The sequence below is a fragment of the Atheta coriaria genome, unplaced genomic scaffold (genome assembly GCF_025399875.1).
Source record: "Atheta coriaria isolate IRGN ID8LTWV9N9 unplaced genomic scaffold, Caltech_Dcor_3.1 hic_scaffold_7_pilon, whole genome shotgun sequence".
NCBI classification, from domain to species: domain Eukaryota; kingdom Metazoa; phylum Arthropoda; class Insecta; order Coleoptera; family Staphylinidae; genus Dalotia; species Dalotia coriaria.
Window position 1 is genome coordinate 671,222 of NW_027045449.1, and position 15,718 is coordinate 686,939.

General features: G+C 41.0%; 3 protein-coding genes across 3 annotated transcripts in view; 2 read left to right on the forward strand and 1 right to left on the reverse strand.

Annotated features, from left to right (window-relative positions):
- Positions 1-177: 177 nt before the first annotated feature.
- On the forward strand, positions 178-3,321 carry TM9SF2 (transmembrane 9 superfamily protein member 2). Its single transcript, XM_065308913.1, has 4 exons — positions 178-617; positions 919-1,481; positions 1,544-2,137; positions 2,207-3,321. The coding sequence occupies exons 1-4, from the start codon at positions 498-500 to the stop codon at positions 2,868-2,870; spliced, it is 1,941 nt and encodes a 646-aa protein (XP_065164985.1). The 5' UTR covers positions 178-497; the 3' UTR covers positions 2,871-3,321.
- A 140-nt stretch (positions 3,322-3,461) lies between these two features.
- On the forward strand, positions 3,462-5,510 carry LOC135796772 (uncharacterized). Its single transcript, XM_065308923.1, has 6 exons — positions 3,462-3,692; positions 3,767-3,942; positions 4,005-4,073; positions 4,136-4,213; positions 4,282-4,470; positions 4,536-5,510. Exons 1-6 carry the CDS (start codon positions 3,510-3,512, stop codon positions 4,675-4,677), a joined length of 837 nt encoding a protein of 278 aa, XP_065164995.1. The 5' UTR covers positions 3,462-3,509; the 3' UTR covers positions 4,678-5,510.
- A 5,405-nt stretch (positions 5,511-10,915) lies between these two features.
- Positions 10,916-15,718, reverse strand: part of LOC135795727 (zinc finger protein ush) — a 55,059-nt gene continuing 50,256 nt past the window's right edge. The window contains 5 exon segments of the mRNA XM_065307487.1: positions 10,916-11,652; positions 11,655-12,192; positions 12,257-12,360; positions 12,363-14,230; positions 14,232-14,439. Of these exon segments, the coding sequence (XP_065163559.1) occupies positions 11,549-11,652; positions 11,655-12,192; positions 12,257-12,360; positions 12,363-14,230; positions 14,232-14,439 (2,822 nt within the window). The 3' untranslated portion in view covers positions 10,916-11,548.

Consider the following 15,718-nt stretch of genomic DNA (forward strand, 5'->3'; position numbering starts at 1 on the left):
TTAGTTGTTAAAAACTCTAAAAATGAATCAAAATGCATTAATTCTGGGTATTTTTAAGGTGTTTACAGTTGTTAATAATTATTTTGATATATTTTCAGCATAAATGCGGCCGCAACGTTTAAATTTAGTTGTAAAAAACGTGTTTGTAGTGGCAACACTGCTTGTCTCACGTCACTACACCTTCAGTGCAACGTCAAAATTCAGGTTTCATTTCGTTGGTGAAGTGGACGGTGTGTACGCACCTCGATGTGATTTATTCCCTTTGAAGACAAAGTGCGAATATCTAAGTAACTATAAACTATCACTTGACGTCGCCATCACGCATCACATAAAAATACAAAATAATAAACATCGAGAGTAACGAAACAGCAGTGCAAATCGCTTTGATAACGTTTTTGGTGACGTTTACCACCTCTGTTCACAAGAGCGCCGGCTGCCAGACATGCATCAGCGTTGATATTCAGTGCAACATACAAACAAAGCCCAAATAAAGCAAAATGAAGCATATAATTATCGCCGCATGCATACTCCTGGTGGATTTCAGCGCTGGTTTCTACCTGCCGGGCATGGCACCCGTAAATTATTGCAATAAAAACGATCTGGATAAAAACTGTAAGGTGAGGATTATGCTATCATCAAATATTTAATTACTGATAATGATTTAAATAGAATTGTGCCACATACTTTGTAAATTCATCTCAAAAATTTTCATTCTTATAAACATTACAGCAGTTAATGTCACATTTCTTGAGTGTATTCTAAATTAAGAACGCGTTAAACGTCGCGTGCGCATGTGACTTTAATGGCTCTGCTCTTAAACAAGAGGTAACCAAGTGTGATTCCTGGAAAAAGAGTTTGCACATTACATCCAATTAGATCCACTAAGTATTTTTAAAAACATTTTTGTTACTTTTTCAGTCGGATATTTTGATGTACGTCAACCGATTGAACACAGAAGAATCCGTCATCCCTTATGAGTACAACTACTTTGACTTCTGTCCTCCACCGGATAGTGCCGAGTCACCGGTGGAGAATCTCGGCCAGGTGGTGTTCGGCGAACGCATCCGGCCGTCAGCATACAAATTAACATTCATGAAGAACGCAACATGTGAGAAGTTGTGCACAAAGCGCTACAATGCTCAATCTGAGAGTCGATTAAGTACGCTGAGGAAAGGTATTAGTCTCAACTACCAACACCATTGGATTGTTGACAACATGCCCGTGACGAGCTGTTACATCACCGAAGATGAGCGCACTTTTTGCACGACGGGTTTCCCAATGGGATGCTTTTGGAGACAGGGACGCAACACGTGCAATATGAATATCAACACGGATAAAGATAGTCTTTTCCTGTATAATCACGTGGATCTTACAATTACTTATCATTCAGGAGCCGCAGAGGAATGGGGAACGAAGTTTGGCGGTAATGGCGGCCGAATTATATCTGTCAAGGTTGTTCCAAGGTCAATCAAACACGACGAGTAAGATTTTTCATATTTTTACTTAAAAAACAACTAAAAAACTAATTTATTTATTATTTCAGTGGTTTAGATTGTAACATCCGGACGCCCCTGGAAATCCCTAAGAATCTCCAGGGTGATTTCGAGATTACCTACTCGTATTCCGTCACTTTCGTGCCGAATAACACGATAAAATGGTCATCGCGCTGGGATTACATCCTGGAATCCATGCCGCATACAAATATCCAATGGTTTAGTATTTTAAATTCATTGGTGATTGTCCTGTTTTTGTCCGGTATGGTCGCCATGATTTTATTGCGCACTTTGCATAAAGATATCGCGCGATACAATCAAATTGACAGCGGGGAGGACGCACAAGAAGAATTCGGTTGGAAGCTGGTTCATGGTGATGTCTTCCGACCACCACGCAAAGGAATGTTGTTATCTGTTTTGCTAGGATCAGGCGTGCAGGTTCTCTGTATGACTTTGGTAACTTTGGCGTTTGCATGTTTGGGTTTCTTGAGTCCTGCAAATCGCGGCGCTCTGATGACTTGTGCGATGGTCCTGTATGTTTTGATGGGTACACCGGCTGGTTACACCTCGGCAATCATCTATAAAAGCTTCGGTGGTGAGAAATGGAAGTCGAATGTCCTTCTTACTTCAATGCTATGTCCTGGGTAAGTAATAATTTAATTATTTTAATAATTTTTATGTTTTTGGTGTTATTATGAATGTAATTCTTTCAGATTTGTTTTTGGATTGTTCTTCATAATGAACCTGGTACTCTGGAGCCAGGGTAGTTCCGCCGCAGTGCCTTTCACCACCCTTCTCGCCCTTCTAGCCCTTTGGTTCTTGGTTTCCGTTCCGCTGACATTTGTCGGCGCGTATTTCGGTTTCCGCAAGCGCGCGCTCGAACACCCTGTACGCACCAATCAAATCCCACGCTTGATTCCCGAGCAGTCTATCTATACCAAACCCGTGCCGGGAATTATCATGGGCGGTGTGCTCCCTTTTGGTTGTATCTTCATTCAACTCTTCTTCATCCTTAACTCGATCTGGTCCTCACAGATGTACTATATGTTCGGTTTTCTTTTCCTTGTTTTTATCATTTTGGTGATCACATGCGCGGAGACCACAGTCCTGCTGTGTTATTTCCATCTGTGCGCTGAGGATTACCACTGGTGGTGGCGATCTTATCTAACTTCTGGCTTCACGGCGATGTACTTGTTCCTCTACTGCTGTCATTATTTCTATTCCAAGCTGCAGATCGAGGGCTATCCTTCCAGTTTCCTCTATTTCGGCTACACGCTCATCATGGTGTTCCTCTTCAATCTGCTGACGGGCACCATTGGCTTCTTCGCGTGCTTCTGGTTCATTAGGAAAATCTACAGCGTCGTCAAGGTCGACTAAGGATGCATCCAACACACATATGCGGTCGTTTATTTAATTGTGATCATTTATTTAGGTATTATTTTATGTATAAACAGTGTATTTTCCGGTACTCACACAGCATTCGGCTTAAGATATCATATTGTACATAGGACCAGCGGAGGTAAGTTTAATACTACACAAGACATCTTTGCCAAAAATTGAACATCGTCGGCAATAAATTGATTCGTTATTTCACGGTGTGTCTTGCGTACTTTTCAAAGCAATGGCGTCAGTATATTCACAACATGTATAACTATTTTAGGAATTTAAAAGAAGGCTACCCTTTTTTTTAAACTTTGGATTTAATCTTTCGGTTGTCTTTGTTTTGATTTTTGTGGAATTGTATATTGGAAAACTAAAATGATATGATTTCATTTGCACATACTTTACGAAGACTAATATGATAATAAATATATATTTAAAAATTGTAGCCGGGGTCCATGTTTGAATGGGTCCTTGAAAACTTGCAGGGTTGCCGTCAAGTGCTCGCTGCACAATATCCCTGCGGCAATCTGTGTGAAGGGATTTCCGTTAAAAAACCGTTGGGAATCGCGCCAATTTCACGCTGTTCTCAGTCGTGATTCAAGCAGTGCAGACCGACCATGCTTCACACTCGACATGGATTCATCTAATTATATTGTCCGACCTAATCCATTCTTCAACTTCAACATTGAAGAAATTTGTATTTTATGCGGTGTTAATCTTGGGAATTGTGAAAGCAAGTTTGTAAATGATGTGGTACCAGAATTACAAGCTGATAAGCCAATTTCCTTATTTGAAGCTGTAAAAAGGCTATCAAATGTAAGTATTTTTAACAATATTTAAATTATTTATCAAGATATTTGTTAACAGATTATTACATTTTGTTGAAATAGTGTCCAACCATGAGGGGATGCAATCAATGGAAGATGTGCCATGATTGTTCACAGGGTATAATCTTTGCTAATGCTGTACAGACACGTTTTGCTAAAAGCATTAAAAATATGCAAGAGTTTATTAATTTACAAGATAAAACAGTTGCATTTGATATAAGACAGGAAGCACTTTTTGTGTAAGTTTAAAAAATGATTTTGATTTTTAAATGTTTAAATTTACAAAAATTGTGTTGAATAGGGATGGTGCACATTGTATAGATCTTACAGAAGCCACTAACATAAAAAGGGAGGCGTTGAATCTTGTTGAGTAAGTTTAAAGAATGATTTTTATTTTTAAATGTTTAAATTTACTAAAATTGTGTTGAATAGGGATGGCGCACATTTTATAGATCCTGCAGAAGTTACCAACATGAAAAAGGAGTCACTGAAGCAAGAAGTACTTGTTGAGTAAGTTCAAAGAAGGTTGAAATCGTGAAATATAAGTTTTGAATGTAAATTTGCGTTTCTATTTTAAGGGAAGCATCATTGCAGGCAATCAAATCAGAATCTAAGGGTCGTCGCCGCAAATATAAGCGTCTTGCGGTTGTAAGAGAGGAATCAGATGATCTCTATGAGTGTCCAGAATGTGAAAAGGAATTTACATCTAGTTCTGCCGTGTTGCAGCATCTTAAAACACACATCAATGATCCGATGTTTATATGCAAGTAAGTGTATTTCTCAGTAATATTGCTACATGTCCTGAACGCTAATTCTGTTTTTAATTCTTAAGGCACTGCAGAATGAAATTTCGTACCCTGAGGACCAAAATCAACCATGATAATCTTCAGCACAGGGATATTTCAAACTGTGAGGTTCATTTTTTGAGCGCCGATGAATTTTTGCCAACAAATCGTCAACGCTGGAGGAAATAATTTGAAACAGAGTTGAATACAGTAACTGTTTACTCTGGATTCAATTATTTTGTAAATGATAAGTATATTCTCATTTATTATAACTTTTCGGATATTAGATTCAATGTGAAAAGAGTATCTTTAGTTTTATTTTTGTTCAATTAATGTGAGATTCATGATTTCAAGTTGGGGCGCCGTTGAAATTTTGCCAAGTGCGCTAATAGTACCAAAACTAGCGCTGCTATGTATTCATTGTTTAGATATTCGTGCGATGCTTGTATGTAAACATTTTTTTTGTCGCGTTCAGCTAACGTATCGCGCAATGCTGATAGTGACCTCGTGTTGTCGTGTTGGCTGAGCGCAGTTCGGCGCACATGCAGTTTTATTCCGGCCACGCGGTGAATCGCGCGTGTTCATCGCGGCTAGTTCTGTTTCTTTAGATCATAATTAAATAAATTCATTTATATTTGTTACACAATCGACGGCATTTACTAGAATCGGCCGTGACCGGAGTTTTACATTTGTTATTGCACGCGTTGGGTGTTTATCAATCGCGGATTGACTTTCGGTTCATTTGAGCGCGCGTGTGTCCGACGGCAATCGGCTATCTTCTCGCGCATAAGAATAAGTTGGATTTATAATTAATTTGTGCAAGTAGACAACTTTGATGCCCAGTGAGGAAGTTTGTGAGAGCTCAAACCATGGAGTTTGCAATATTTATAGCAGAAGTGTTGGAAATGAGCGTATTTAAAGGCAAATCTTTACGGCGGCAGAAATTGTTAGCTGTTGATATTGTGTAACTGTAATGTAACTATTTTTAAATGTTGTCAATAAAACACAATGTATAATTATAATCTCATTCACATTTCTTTGTGGTATCCTTTTTGTCGTTTTCAGTTTTAAATAATATGGTATATAAGTCTTATATGTGAGAAGCGGGTATAACGTAACTGTTGCTTAAATTGTGTTGTTGTTTTTAAAACATGATAAAAGTAGAAACATAAATAGAAGAATCAAATATTATTAATAAAAACACTCGGTGGTCGAGTGGAGACGTGCACCTGCTGGCATGCTAGCAGACACGGATCGAACCCCAGGTATAGAAGGCATTTTTCTCAAATATAAAAATATCAGGTGTAATTTGGGTTGCATATATGAATTGCAACGAAATATGAGAGAATTGAGAATTGAAATACAAGTGAAGGCAATATGAGAAATAAGAAAGTAAGTGGAGGAGCGGGAACAGAGAAATAAAAGAAGAAGAAAGGAGTAGCAGAGAAGAGTAGAAGACCGAAGGAAGAGAACAGAGTAGAGAAGAGGAGGAGATAGAAGAAAGAGAGAATAGGGGTGACGGAATTTTTAAATTTTTTGGCACGTGTCGTTATAAGACAGTCTACGGTCGATCTCCCAGAGCGCCTCCGGCGCTCTGGTCGATCGCCCACTGCTTCGATGTGTCCATTGCTCCCGGCCCAACCTACAGCTACGATGTCTCTGCGCTTCATCCCCGGAATTATCAGGCATATCAACAATTTTTATGGTGGGGGATCACCCCCAGAGAGGGGGAAACTCCTTATAAGGACAATCCTTATAAGGTCTTGTTCAAATATTTCTAAGTTTTAAGTCGTCTCAAGAGAGGTGACACTAAGAAATATTCTTACAAGTTCTGACCTGTAGCTGGAATGAAAGAAGGAGTACACAAATCATACAGGTTACCTTAACAATTTTTATAGAGGGGATCATCCCCTGAGAGAGGGAACTCTCATAGAGACCTGTACCTGAAATGATAGAAGAGGTACATTCAAAGCATAAGACATACTATTTCTATACATTTATTTATTAATAAACACAATGTAATATAATACAAGTTTAGTACCTTAACAATTTTTATAGTGGGATCATCCTCTGAGAGAGGGAACTCTCTTAGAGACCTGTGCCTGTAATGATAGAAGGGATACGCCTAAATCAAAGAAGTAAATATATCTTACTATTTATTTATTTACAATAGAATACAAGTTTATATTTTACAAGTCAACAGAATACGTGCTGCCATATTGAAGCAGGACTTACGACGCACATGCAAACAAGTACTACTTTGTAAAGTTCTACCGGGATAATGAAATTAGCAAATAGCCTATTTTCTATGTGATTGAAAATGAAAACAAATATACAGGGTGTTACAAAAAGAAAATTTACAACGCAAACAAAAAACTATCACTAACACTACTAACGTCGCTCCTTTTCACTAGACGATCAGGGAAACTAATATACAGGGTGTTCCCAAAAGAAAATTCAAAGTGCAAAAAGGAAAATCCTAAAAACAACAGTTGAAGCAAAATTTTCACGGACACAAAAGAAAACTAATATACAGGGTGTACCAGAAAGAAAATCCCAAGTTCAAAACAATGAACATTCAAAACTCACAAATAAAGACAATCTTCTATGTGCGGTTAGGAAAACTAATATACAGGGTGTTACAAAAAGAAAATTTTCGAAACAACAAAGATATTCAATATTCACATCATGACACGGGAAATTTATATGGAAACAACATTATTTTAATATAAATTAAAAGATTTCACCTGAAAATTATCGGGAAATTAAGCAAAAAGGTGCTAGAAAAGAAAACGTCTAAATCAACACCCGGCAAGCGACGGCGCGTGGCATTACTGCCTTTAAATACGATAAAAATAACTAGGTAATTCTTTGTAAATATTAAGATATACGGAGACTACGAAAACGAAGAACTATTCACCGTACAAGATTTTATTACGTCAACAAGAGATTTTTTAATTTAATGATGTTAACAAGTGCAATTCGATTAAAATCGTTCACGTGTTCAGCGAAAGAATGACCGAGCCGACGGCCGACGGCAAACTGAGCGCGGTCGACCACATGAATATTGTCATTTTAATAATCCACAGATAATTTTTAAAACCGTCTTTGTAATAATTAAATCATGCATGTTATTTTCGGAAACGGGACTAATAATTCTGATAGGAATGGAACCAAGTGTTTGTAATTTGCAAGATAATACAAGCAAAATTAATATCCCTCAAATGGAATAATCAATTTTAGTTACACCGCTGTAAGTTTCCGTGAAAAAAATTTATTACACACGTACCTTTGCATTGATGAGGAAATTCTATATCCTGTAATATATTCTACCAACTAAAAACTGGCGTAGGGATAAACAAACGCATATTTCTTAGTTAAGAAGACTCTAACCGCGACAAATCATTAAACAAAACAGCCGCACATGCCCGTCCCGAATATTTTGCGGATGGCCGAAAGAATACACGTCGATTAATCCAATTAAAACCTCAAAACGCGTGGCGATTAGAGAGACACGTTCGCGGACCACGCGGTAAAACGACTGCCGTGTACACCGCGTGTAGCCAGGTTCAAGGCAGGTACGCAGCGATAACACGCGTCACTCTAACAAAAAAAGTTGTTTATACACAAACGTACTGATAAACACGTAGTTGAGAATACTAAACTAAAATTTACAATATTGAAATAGCACATATACACGAAATCTACTGTTACTTTCAATATTTATCGGCTTAAGAAAATTCCTAGCGCAACGAGTACAACTGCGTATACACACAACTATCACTATAACTCGCGTTCCGGAATTTTCTCGCAAAAAATTTCAAGACAGGGAAATTAAGAATTAAATTCCGCATCTGGAAAAATTATTCTGAACTAAGTTTGAAACCGCGTTCGCCAGTTATAACAAAAAAACTACAATTCCTAGCGTAACGAGTACCAGTGCAAGTGCGTATACACACAATTATCATTATAACTCGCGTTACGGAATTTTCTCGCAAAAAATTTCGATGCAGGGAAATAAAAAATTAAATTCCGCATCTGGGAAAATCATTCCGAACTAAGTTTGAAACCGCGTTCGCGAGTTATAACAAAAAAACTACAATTCCTAGCGAAACGAGTACAAGTGCGTATACACACAACTATCATTATAACTCGCGTTACGGAATTTTCTCGCGATAAATTTCTATACAGGGAAATTAAGAATTAAATTCCGCATCTGGGAAAATTATTCCGAACTTAGTTCAAGACCGCATTCGCGAGTTATAATAAAAAAAACAACAATTCCTAGCGCAACGAGTACAAGTGCGTATACACACAACTATCACTATAACTCGCGTTACGGTATTTTCTCGCCATTAAATTCGATACAGGAAAATAAAGAATTAAATTCCGCATCTGGGAAAATTATTCCGAACTAAGTTTAATACCGCGTTCGCGAGTTATAACAAGAAAACTACAATTCCTAGCTCAACGCGTACAAGTGCGTATACACACAACTATCACTATAACTCGGGTTACGGAACTTTCTCGTCATTAAATTCGATGCAGGGAAATAAAGAATTAAATTCCGCATCTGGAAAAATTATTCCGAACTAAGTTTGAAACCGCGTTCGCGAGTTATAACAAAAAAACTACAATTCCTAGCGCAACGAGTACAAGTGCGTATACACACAACTATCACTATAACTCGCGTTACGGTATTTTCTCGCCATTAAATTCGATACAGGAAAATAAAGAATTAAATTCCGCATCTGGGAAAATTATTCCGAACTAAGTTTGAGACCGCGTTCGCGAGTTATAACAAAAAAACTACAATTCCTACCGCAACGAGTACAAGTATACAAGTGCGTATACACACAACTATCACTATAACTCGCGTTACGGAATTTTCTCGCGATAAATTTCGATACAGGGAAATAAAGAATTAAATTCCGCATCCGGGAAAATTATTCCGAACTAAGTTTAATACCGCGTTCGCGAGTTATAACAAGAAAACTACAATTCCTAGCTCAACGCGTACAAGTGCGTATACACACAACTATCACTATAACTCGGGTTACGGAATTTTCTCGTCATTAAATTCGATGCAGGGAAATAAAGAATTAAATTCCGCATCTGGGAAAATTATTCCGAACTAAGTTTGAGACCGCGTTCGCGAGTTATAACAAAAAAACTACAATTCCTAGCGCAACGAGTACAAGTGCGTATACACACAACTATCACTATAACTCGCGTTACGGTATTTTCTCGCCATTAAATTCGATACAGGAAAATAAAGAATTAAATTCCGCATCTGGGAAAATTATTCCGAACTAAGTTTGAGACCGCGTTCGCGAGTTATAACAAAAAAACTACAATTCCTACCGCAACGAGTACAAGTATACAAGTGCGTATACACACAACTATCACTATAACTCGCGTTACGGAATTTTCTCGCGATAAATTTCGATACAGGGAAATAAAGAATTAAATTCCGCATCCGGGAAAATTATTCCGAACTAAGTTTAATACCGCGTTCGCGAGTTATAACAAGAAAACTACAATTCCTAGCTCAACGCGTACAAGTGCGTATACACACAACTATCACTATAACTCGGGTTACGGAATTTTCTCGTCATTAAATTCGATGCAGGGAAATAAAGAATTAAATTCCGCATCTGGGAAAATTATTCCGAACTAAGTTTGAGACCGCGTTCGCGAGTTATAACAAAAAAACTACAATTCCTAGCGCAACGAGTACAAGTGCGTATACACACAACTATCACTATAACTCGCGTTCCGGAATTGAACCATGTGTTTGTAATTTTCAAGATACGAGCATAATCGTAATACAAGCAAAATTAATATCCCTCAAATGGAATAAATAATTTGTGTTAAACCGCCGTAAGTTTCCGTGAAAAAAATTATTTATCCACTTACCTGTGCATTGATGAGGTGAGTTTATAACTTGGAATATATCAACTGAAAACTCACGCACAGAGTAACGGACACTTATTTCTTACTTAAGAAGACTCTAACCGCCACAAATCATTAAACAAAACAGCCACACATGCCCGTGCCGAATATTTTGCTGATGGCCGAAAGAATACACAACGATCAATCCAATTAAAACCTCAAAACGCGTGGCGATTAGAGGGACACGTTCGCGGACCACGCGGTGTAACGACTGCCGTGTGCTCTGCGCGTAGCCAGATACAAGGCAGGTACGCAGTGATAACACGCGTCACTCGAACAAAAAAACTTGTTTATACACAAACATACTGATAAACACGTAGTTGAGAAGACGAAACTAAAATTTCACAATATTACAATAACACACATACGAGTACAATAAATCTACTTTTACTTACAATATTTATCGACTTAAGTAAAGAATTTATTCGTTTTAGGGATGCAATAAGGTCGATAAAAAAACAGGAATCTGTAATTTACCATTACAAATAAATAATTTATTGTCTTCGTAAAGGTTTACTGTATACCTTAGTTAATGAAATAATTGGTGTTCACAACACCGTGACTAATTTAAATATTACTTATCGTCTCGCATCAGTACATAAAGTCCACTCAAAGAACTCAAACGTACAGGCTATACAGAAGTCATCTCTTAAATATATGATGAAGAGTGTGTGGATGAAGAAACGATAATATTTGTAATAATTGGTAGTAACAAACATCGCGTAACTGGCATATGCGGTCGACAACATATATATATATCGGTACGATTCGAGCACAAGTAAAATCATCAGATAATAAAATATATAAATGCTTTGGCATATAAATAAAATTTAAAACAAACAACTAAACAATTACACCGCTCTCGCTCGCCGTCGTAAATTTAATGGAATCGCTTAATCGTTAATAGTTTAAATTTTAAGACGTGTGTTTTTAAAACTTGCTTTGTTTGCTTCTCGCATAATATTGCACCCCCTAATTGATATAACACTGAAAACGTAAAAACGTTCACTTTACAAATGCGCGTATACATATGCAGAGGAGTCAGCGCCACCTCGCGGACACTGGCTCACAACAACGTTCAATATAACAACAACTGCGAGGTCAATTACAGCACCGACGCCTCAGTGGGTCGTGTCGCCGTCGCCGGATTATTATTATTCGTCGAGGAGGCGGTCACCTCGCCGGCGTGACTAGAGCAGTAGTACTTTTGTGCGCAATGAACGTGTTGTAGTAGTTGAAGGAGATGTCGCACGACCGACAGTACTTGGGACCTGCGCGTGACGCCTCCTGCAAGATCTCAGCGTCCTCTTCCGACAACCCCTCGAGTTTTAAATCGGCTTCCGTTTGCGGGGTGACAGCAGGTGGAGCGTCATCTACCGGAGCAATAATAACTTCCGGTTCAATGGCTTCTTTCTTTACCACCACTTCGTCTTCTTCGTCAACAATAGAAATAGGACTGGAAGAGAGTGGGGGTTGGTCCTCGCTGGGCGCGGAAGGTCTGGGAGCAGGAGTACCATTTGTAGGAGGCGGTTCTGTCGGTGTATGCATTGTCTTAACATGGCGGATGATATTCGCCTTGCTGGCGGCAGTGAAAGAGCAGTGTGAACATTGATGCACGGTTTCAGCTCGTCCCTCTGACGAGGGAGAAGTAGTACGATCATCGGTAGTGGAAGTTGTAGATGGCGCTATGTTCACTTCGATGGTATTCTGGGCGTCATCCTCGAAAATGTATGAGATGTACTTTTCCTCCTGTAAATAAAATTTTTAAAAAATAACGTCAACCATGATAGTCACTTAAATATTAATACTTTACCTGTAAATCAGGCGATCGCTTATCAAAATGCATCCGAATATGAGTCCTCATCCCACGTAGGGTATTCCCCTTGTATCTACAGATGGTACACCTGTAAGCCTTCACCCTGCGTGTGATTCCATGTGTCTTTGCGCAGCACTAGGCGTGATGCTGACTACATCACATCGTGGACACTTCCATCCACTCACAGGTCCTGTTGGGGTGGCACACTGATGACCAGGTTCCGCAATCGCGCGACACTTGGAACACCTCACCACATCCTGATTCCGTTTCGTGCAGTAATACGCCTGGTGAGCGGTGAGATTGTCAATCGAACCGAATTTAGTACCGCAAGCCATGCAGATCAATTGCTGGTACTGCGCAGCGGCGGGACTAGTCGCACCAGCACTCCCCGGACTCACCGGGGGACTACCCGAGGTCCTAGATGTTTCATCATCATGCACCCGGGCTGAACAATAATGCCGCTTGTGAACCAAATAGTTCTCATGTTTACAAAACACAATATTGCATTCTTTGCACTTGGAAACACCTTGTTTGACCAGGATCTGCGGTGTGGTAGCAGCTGGGATTGTTGGTAAGTCCGTACCAGCCAAACGCAGTTGTACCTCTGGTGGTATCAGCGGATTGGCTAAGGTTGCACCTCGTAACAACATGGTGCTGATATTCTGCAGAGCGTATGGCACGGTGGGTACTTCCGGACTAGTCCTACTAGTTCTCTCCGCATCAGAAGATTTAGGTCTTACCATTCGGGGACTGTTACTCCGCGATGTGGTATCCTCATGTTTCCTCTTCGGGGACGTCGAAGAACTTTGAGATGATGGTGTGACTGGTGGTGAGGTGTGCATCGATGTAATATCCGATTTTTCCGATGGGATATTATACTGCTTGATGTTCTCCTTCTCATGCTCGTTATTTTCGTTTTTGATTTTGTTCGGTTCCGGGGTTTTCCGCACGGAAAGATCCAGAGGTGTACCAGGATCACTCTTCACCAGAGGTTCCTTGGTTTTATTCGCGGATTTCAACACTTCTGTGTTCGCCACCTGAGGCAGAAGTAATGGCATCGGTTGCAGGGTGCCATCCGGTAGGAGTATAACAGGTGGTGCTCCGGACATGGTCGGGATCATATCCGGTAGCATGCTAGCACCTCGTAACAGTGAAAATGGCACGTAGATTATGGGATTCGTTGGTAGAGCCAAAACAGGTTGTTGAGAACCAGGCGCTGAGCCAGGACCGGAAGTGCCAGGGGAAGATGGTGACCGGCATGTGGTATCCACCGGAGAAGTGGGTGTCGAACCGGAATTACATGATGATGCAGCCTTACCAGCTGCTTGTTTCATCATGTGACGTGAACTGCAATAATGCATCTTATGTGCTCTGTAAGTCTTCAACGAATTGAAGCGTATGTCACATGGTGTACAATATCTGTCCTGATTATCAGATGCAGCAGCAGCGACAGCCGCAGCAACGTTAAGCACCTCCCCATTGGGGACGATTGCTGGTACGCTGGGGACGGCGACGGCGGCGGGACTAGGCGAGACCGTATGCATCCGCATATGACGATTCAAACTAACCTTCTTATCAGCGCTGTATGAACAATGGGTGCATGTGTATTGTTTGCCGGTTTTCGCCGCCTTGGGAGCAACATCAGACGGATCAGCATCTGATTGATTCCCGCTGGGTTCACCGTTGGTGACCTTCGAATCATCGTCGGCGTTTTTATTCGCGCGATGCGAGCAGTAATACGTTTGATGAGCTTCCAGGGTACTCATTGACGAGTACCGAATTCCGCAAGGTATGCATGTGAATCCGCTTGGCACAGGTTGTGCAGCAGGTGGCGCTTCAACCCTTGATGCGGATGATTCCGCGTTAAGTAATGCCAGTGACAGAAAATTTCGAGCGTTGGCTAAGACCTTATCAGGTGGTAGGTAACCTGCTAACAGGGTGGGGATCATTGATGCATCAGGGACATCTTTTTATGGTTAACATAGGAGAATGAAGGGCTGGATCTGTCGCCAGGTTGGTTTTCAAACGTATTCGTGGTGTGATTGAAGACTCTTCAAGTTTCGGCGGTTTTTTGGTCTCTTCCAGCAGAGGAGGTGTTTTTGCACCTTCGGATTTACCATCCTGTGTGTCCGAGTCCTTCGAGGACAAGGTTGTCTCCTTGGCCCATTCTTCATCTTCACCTGAAAGCCACAAAACGACTAGTTTAATACGTGGCACACGAGAAGAAACTCTCTGCAATAAAATGATCGTTTTGTTGTGCAAAACACAAATGCAGCTCAATGCGTTGTCGTGATTGTTTGCTTGATTGTAGAGCTGGTTGAAATATGTTGAACATTTCTAGAATTAACAAGAAATGCGACATTGTGTGTGCATGCACTTAGGTAGGTAGGTAGGAAACGTAGTTTCGAGCGCGCGCGCGATCCTATCGCCGATCAGCGATAGGGCATGAAATACGACGCGGCCACAGGTTACAAAATGCATCGGGCGGCGGCGGCAGCGATAAGGGGCGCAAGTTAACACGGGCCCCAGTCATGTATCCGCGCGCGCGGCACGGCCTAATGAAGCAGTCCGTCAAGAGGGCCGAGAGAGCGGCCCACGCGGGGACGTACATCACGTCGGCGGCGCGCGGTGCGCGATATATACGGCCGAGCGTCCTATCACTCCTGTCGCCACCAGCCGAAGCGCAATTATTAACAACCGGCAGACACCTGTAACTCGTAGGGCCGCATCTCTCCCCACAGCGCTAGTGCGCGCGCGCGCGACTCGCGATTGGCGTGTCGCGTTCATCTAAATCGCTTCATTTTCTCCGTAGGTACGTCCGAGGAGAAATAAAAATGCAAAGCGGCGTCGCTGGGCCGGGCCGACGCGAACCGATCTCTATTGACTTAATTAAGCCGCGGCGTGTGTGTTTTATCGTTCGTGTCGTGCGTCACGATCCTCGCGGCGGCCATTTGCATATCACTTGCGTGGCCCAAGTGGCGCTGCAATCGCAGAGAAACTCGCCAACCGCCCCCAATGCGAATAATTCCGCTGCTCCAGATTGCGCATGCCTCAACAAAACGAAAAGCTGCGCTGCATTGCAACACCAGAGAACACCTAGATGCATGTCCGATGTCGGATGCGAGTCCATCTTAGCTCTCAGAGGAAGAAGAGAAGAGAAAAAACCACTACCTGGAAAGGACAAGGCGATGGCGACGCAACTTTTGCGCTGCAAACACAACTCACGCGCTTATCTCTCGAGTAGGTTTCGAAATGAACAAGCCGCATGCAGGCGACAAGCAACGGACAAAGATCACAATACACAAAACAAGAAAACAGAGAAACAAAAACAAAACAACGAGCAGCGCGAGAATGGAATCTCACATGCTTGATTAATTAGTTGATTTTCGTGGCCAGAAACTGCAGTCGAGCAGAATCAGATTAAGGTGCATTTAGAAATTAATAAACCAGAGAGAGAGT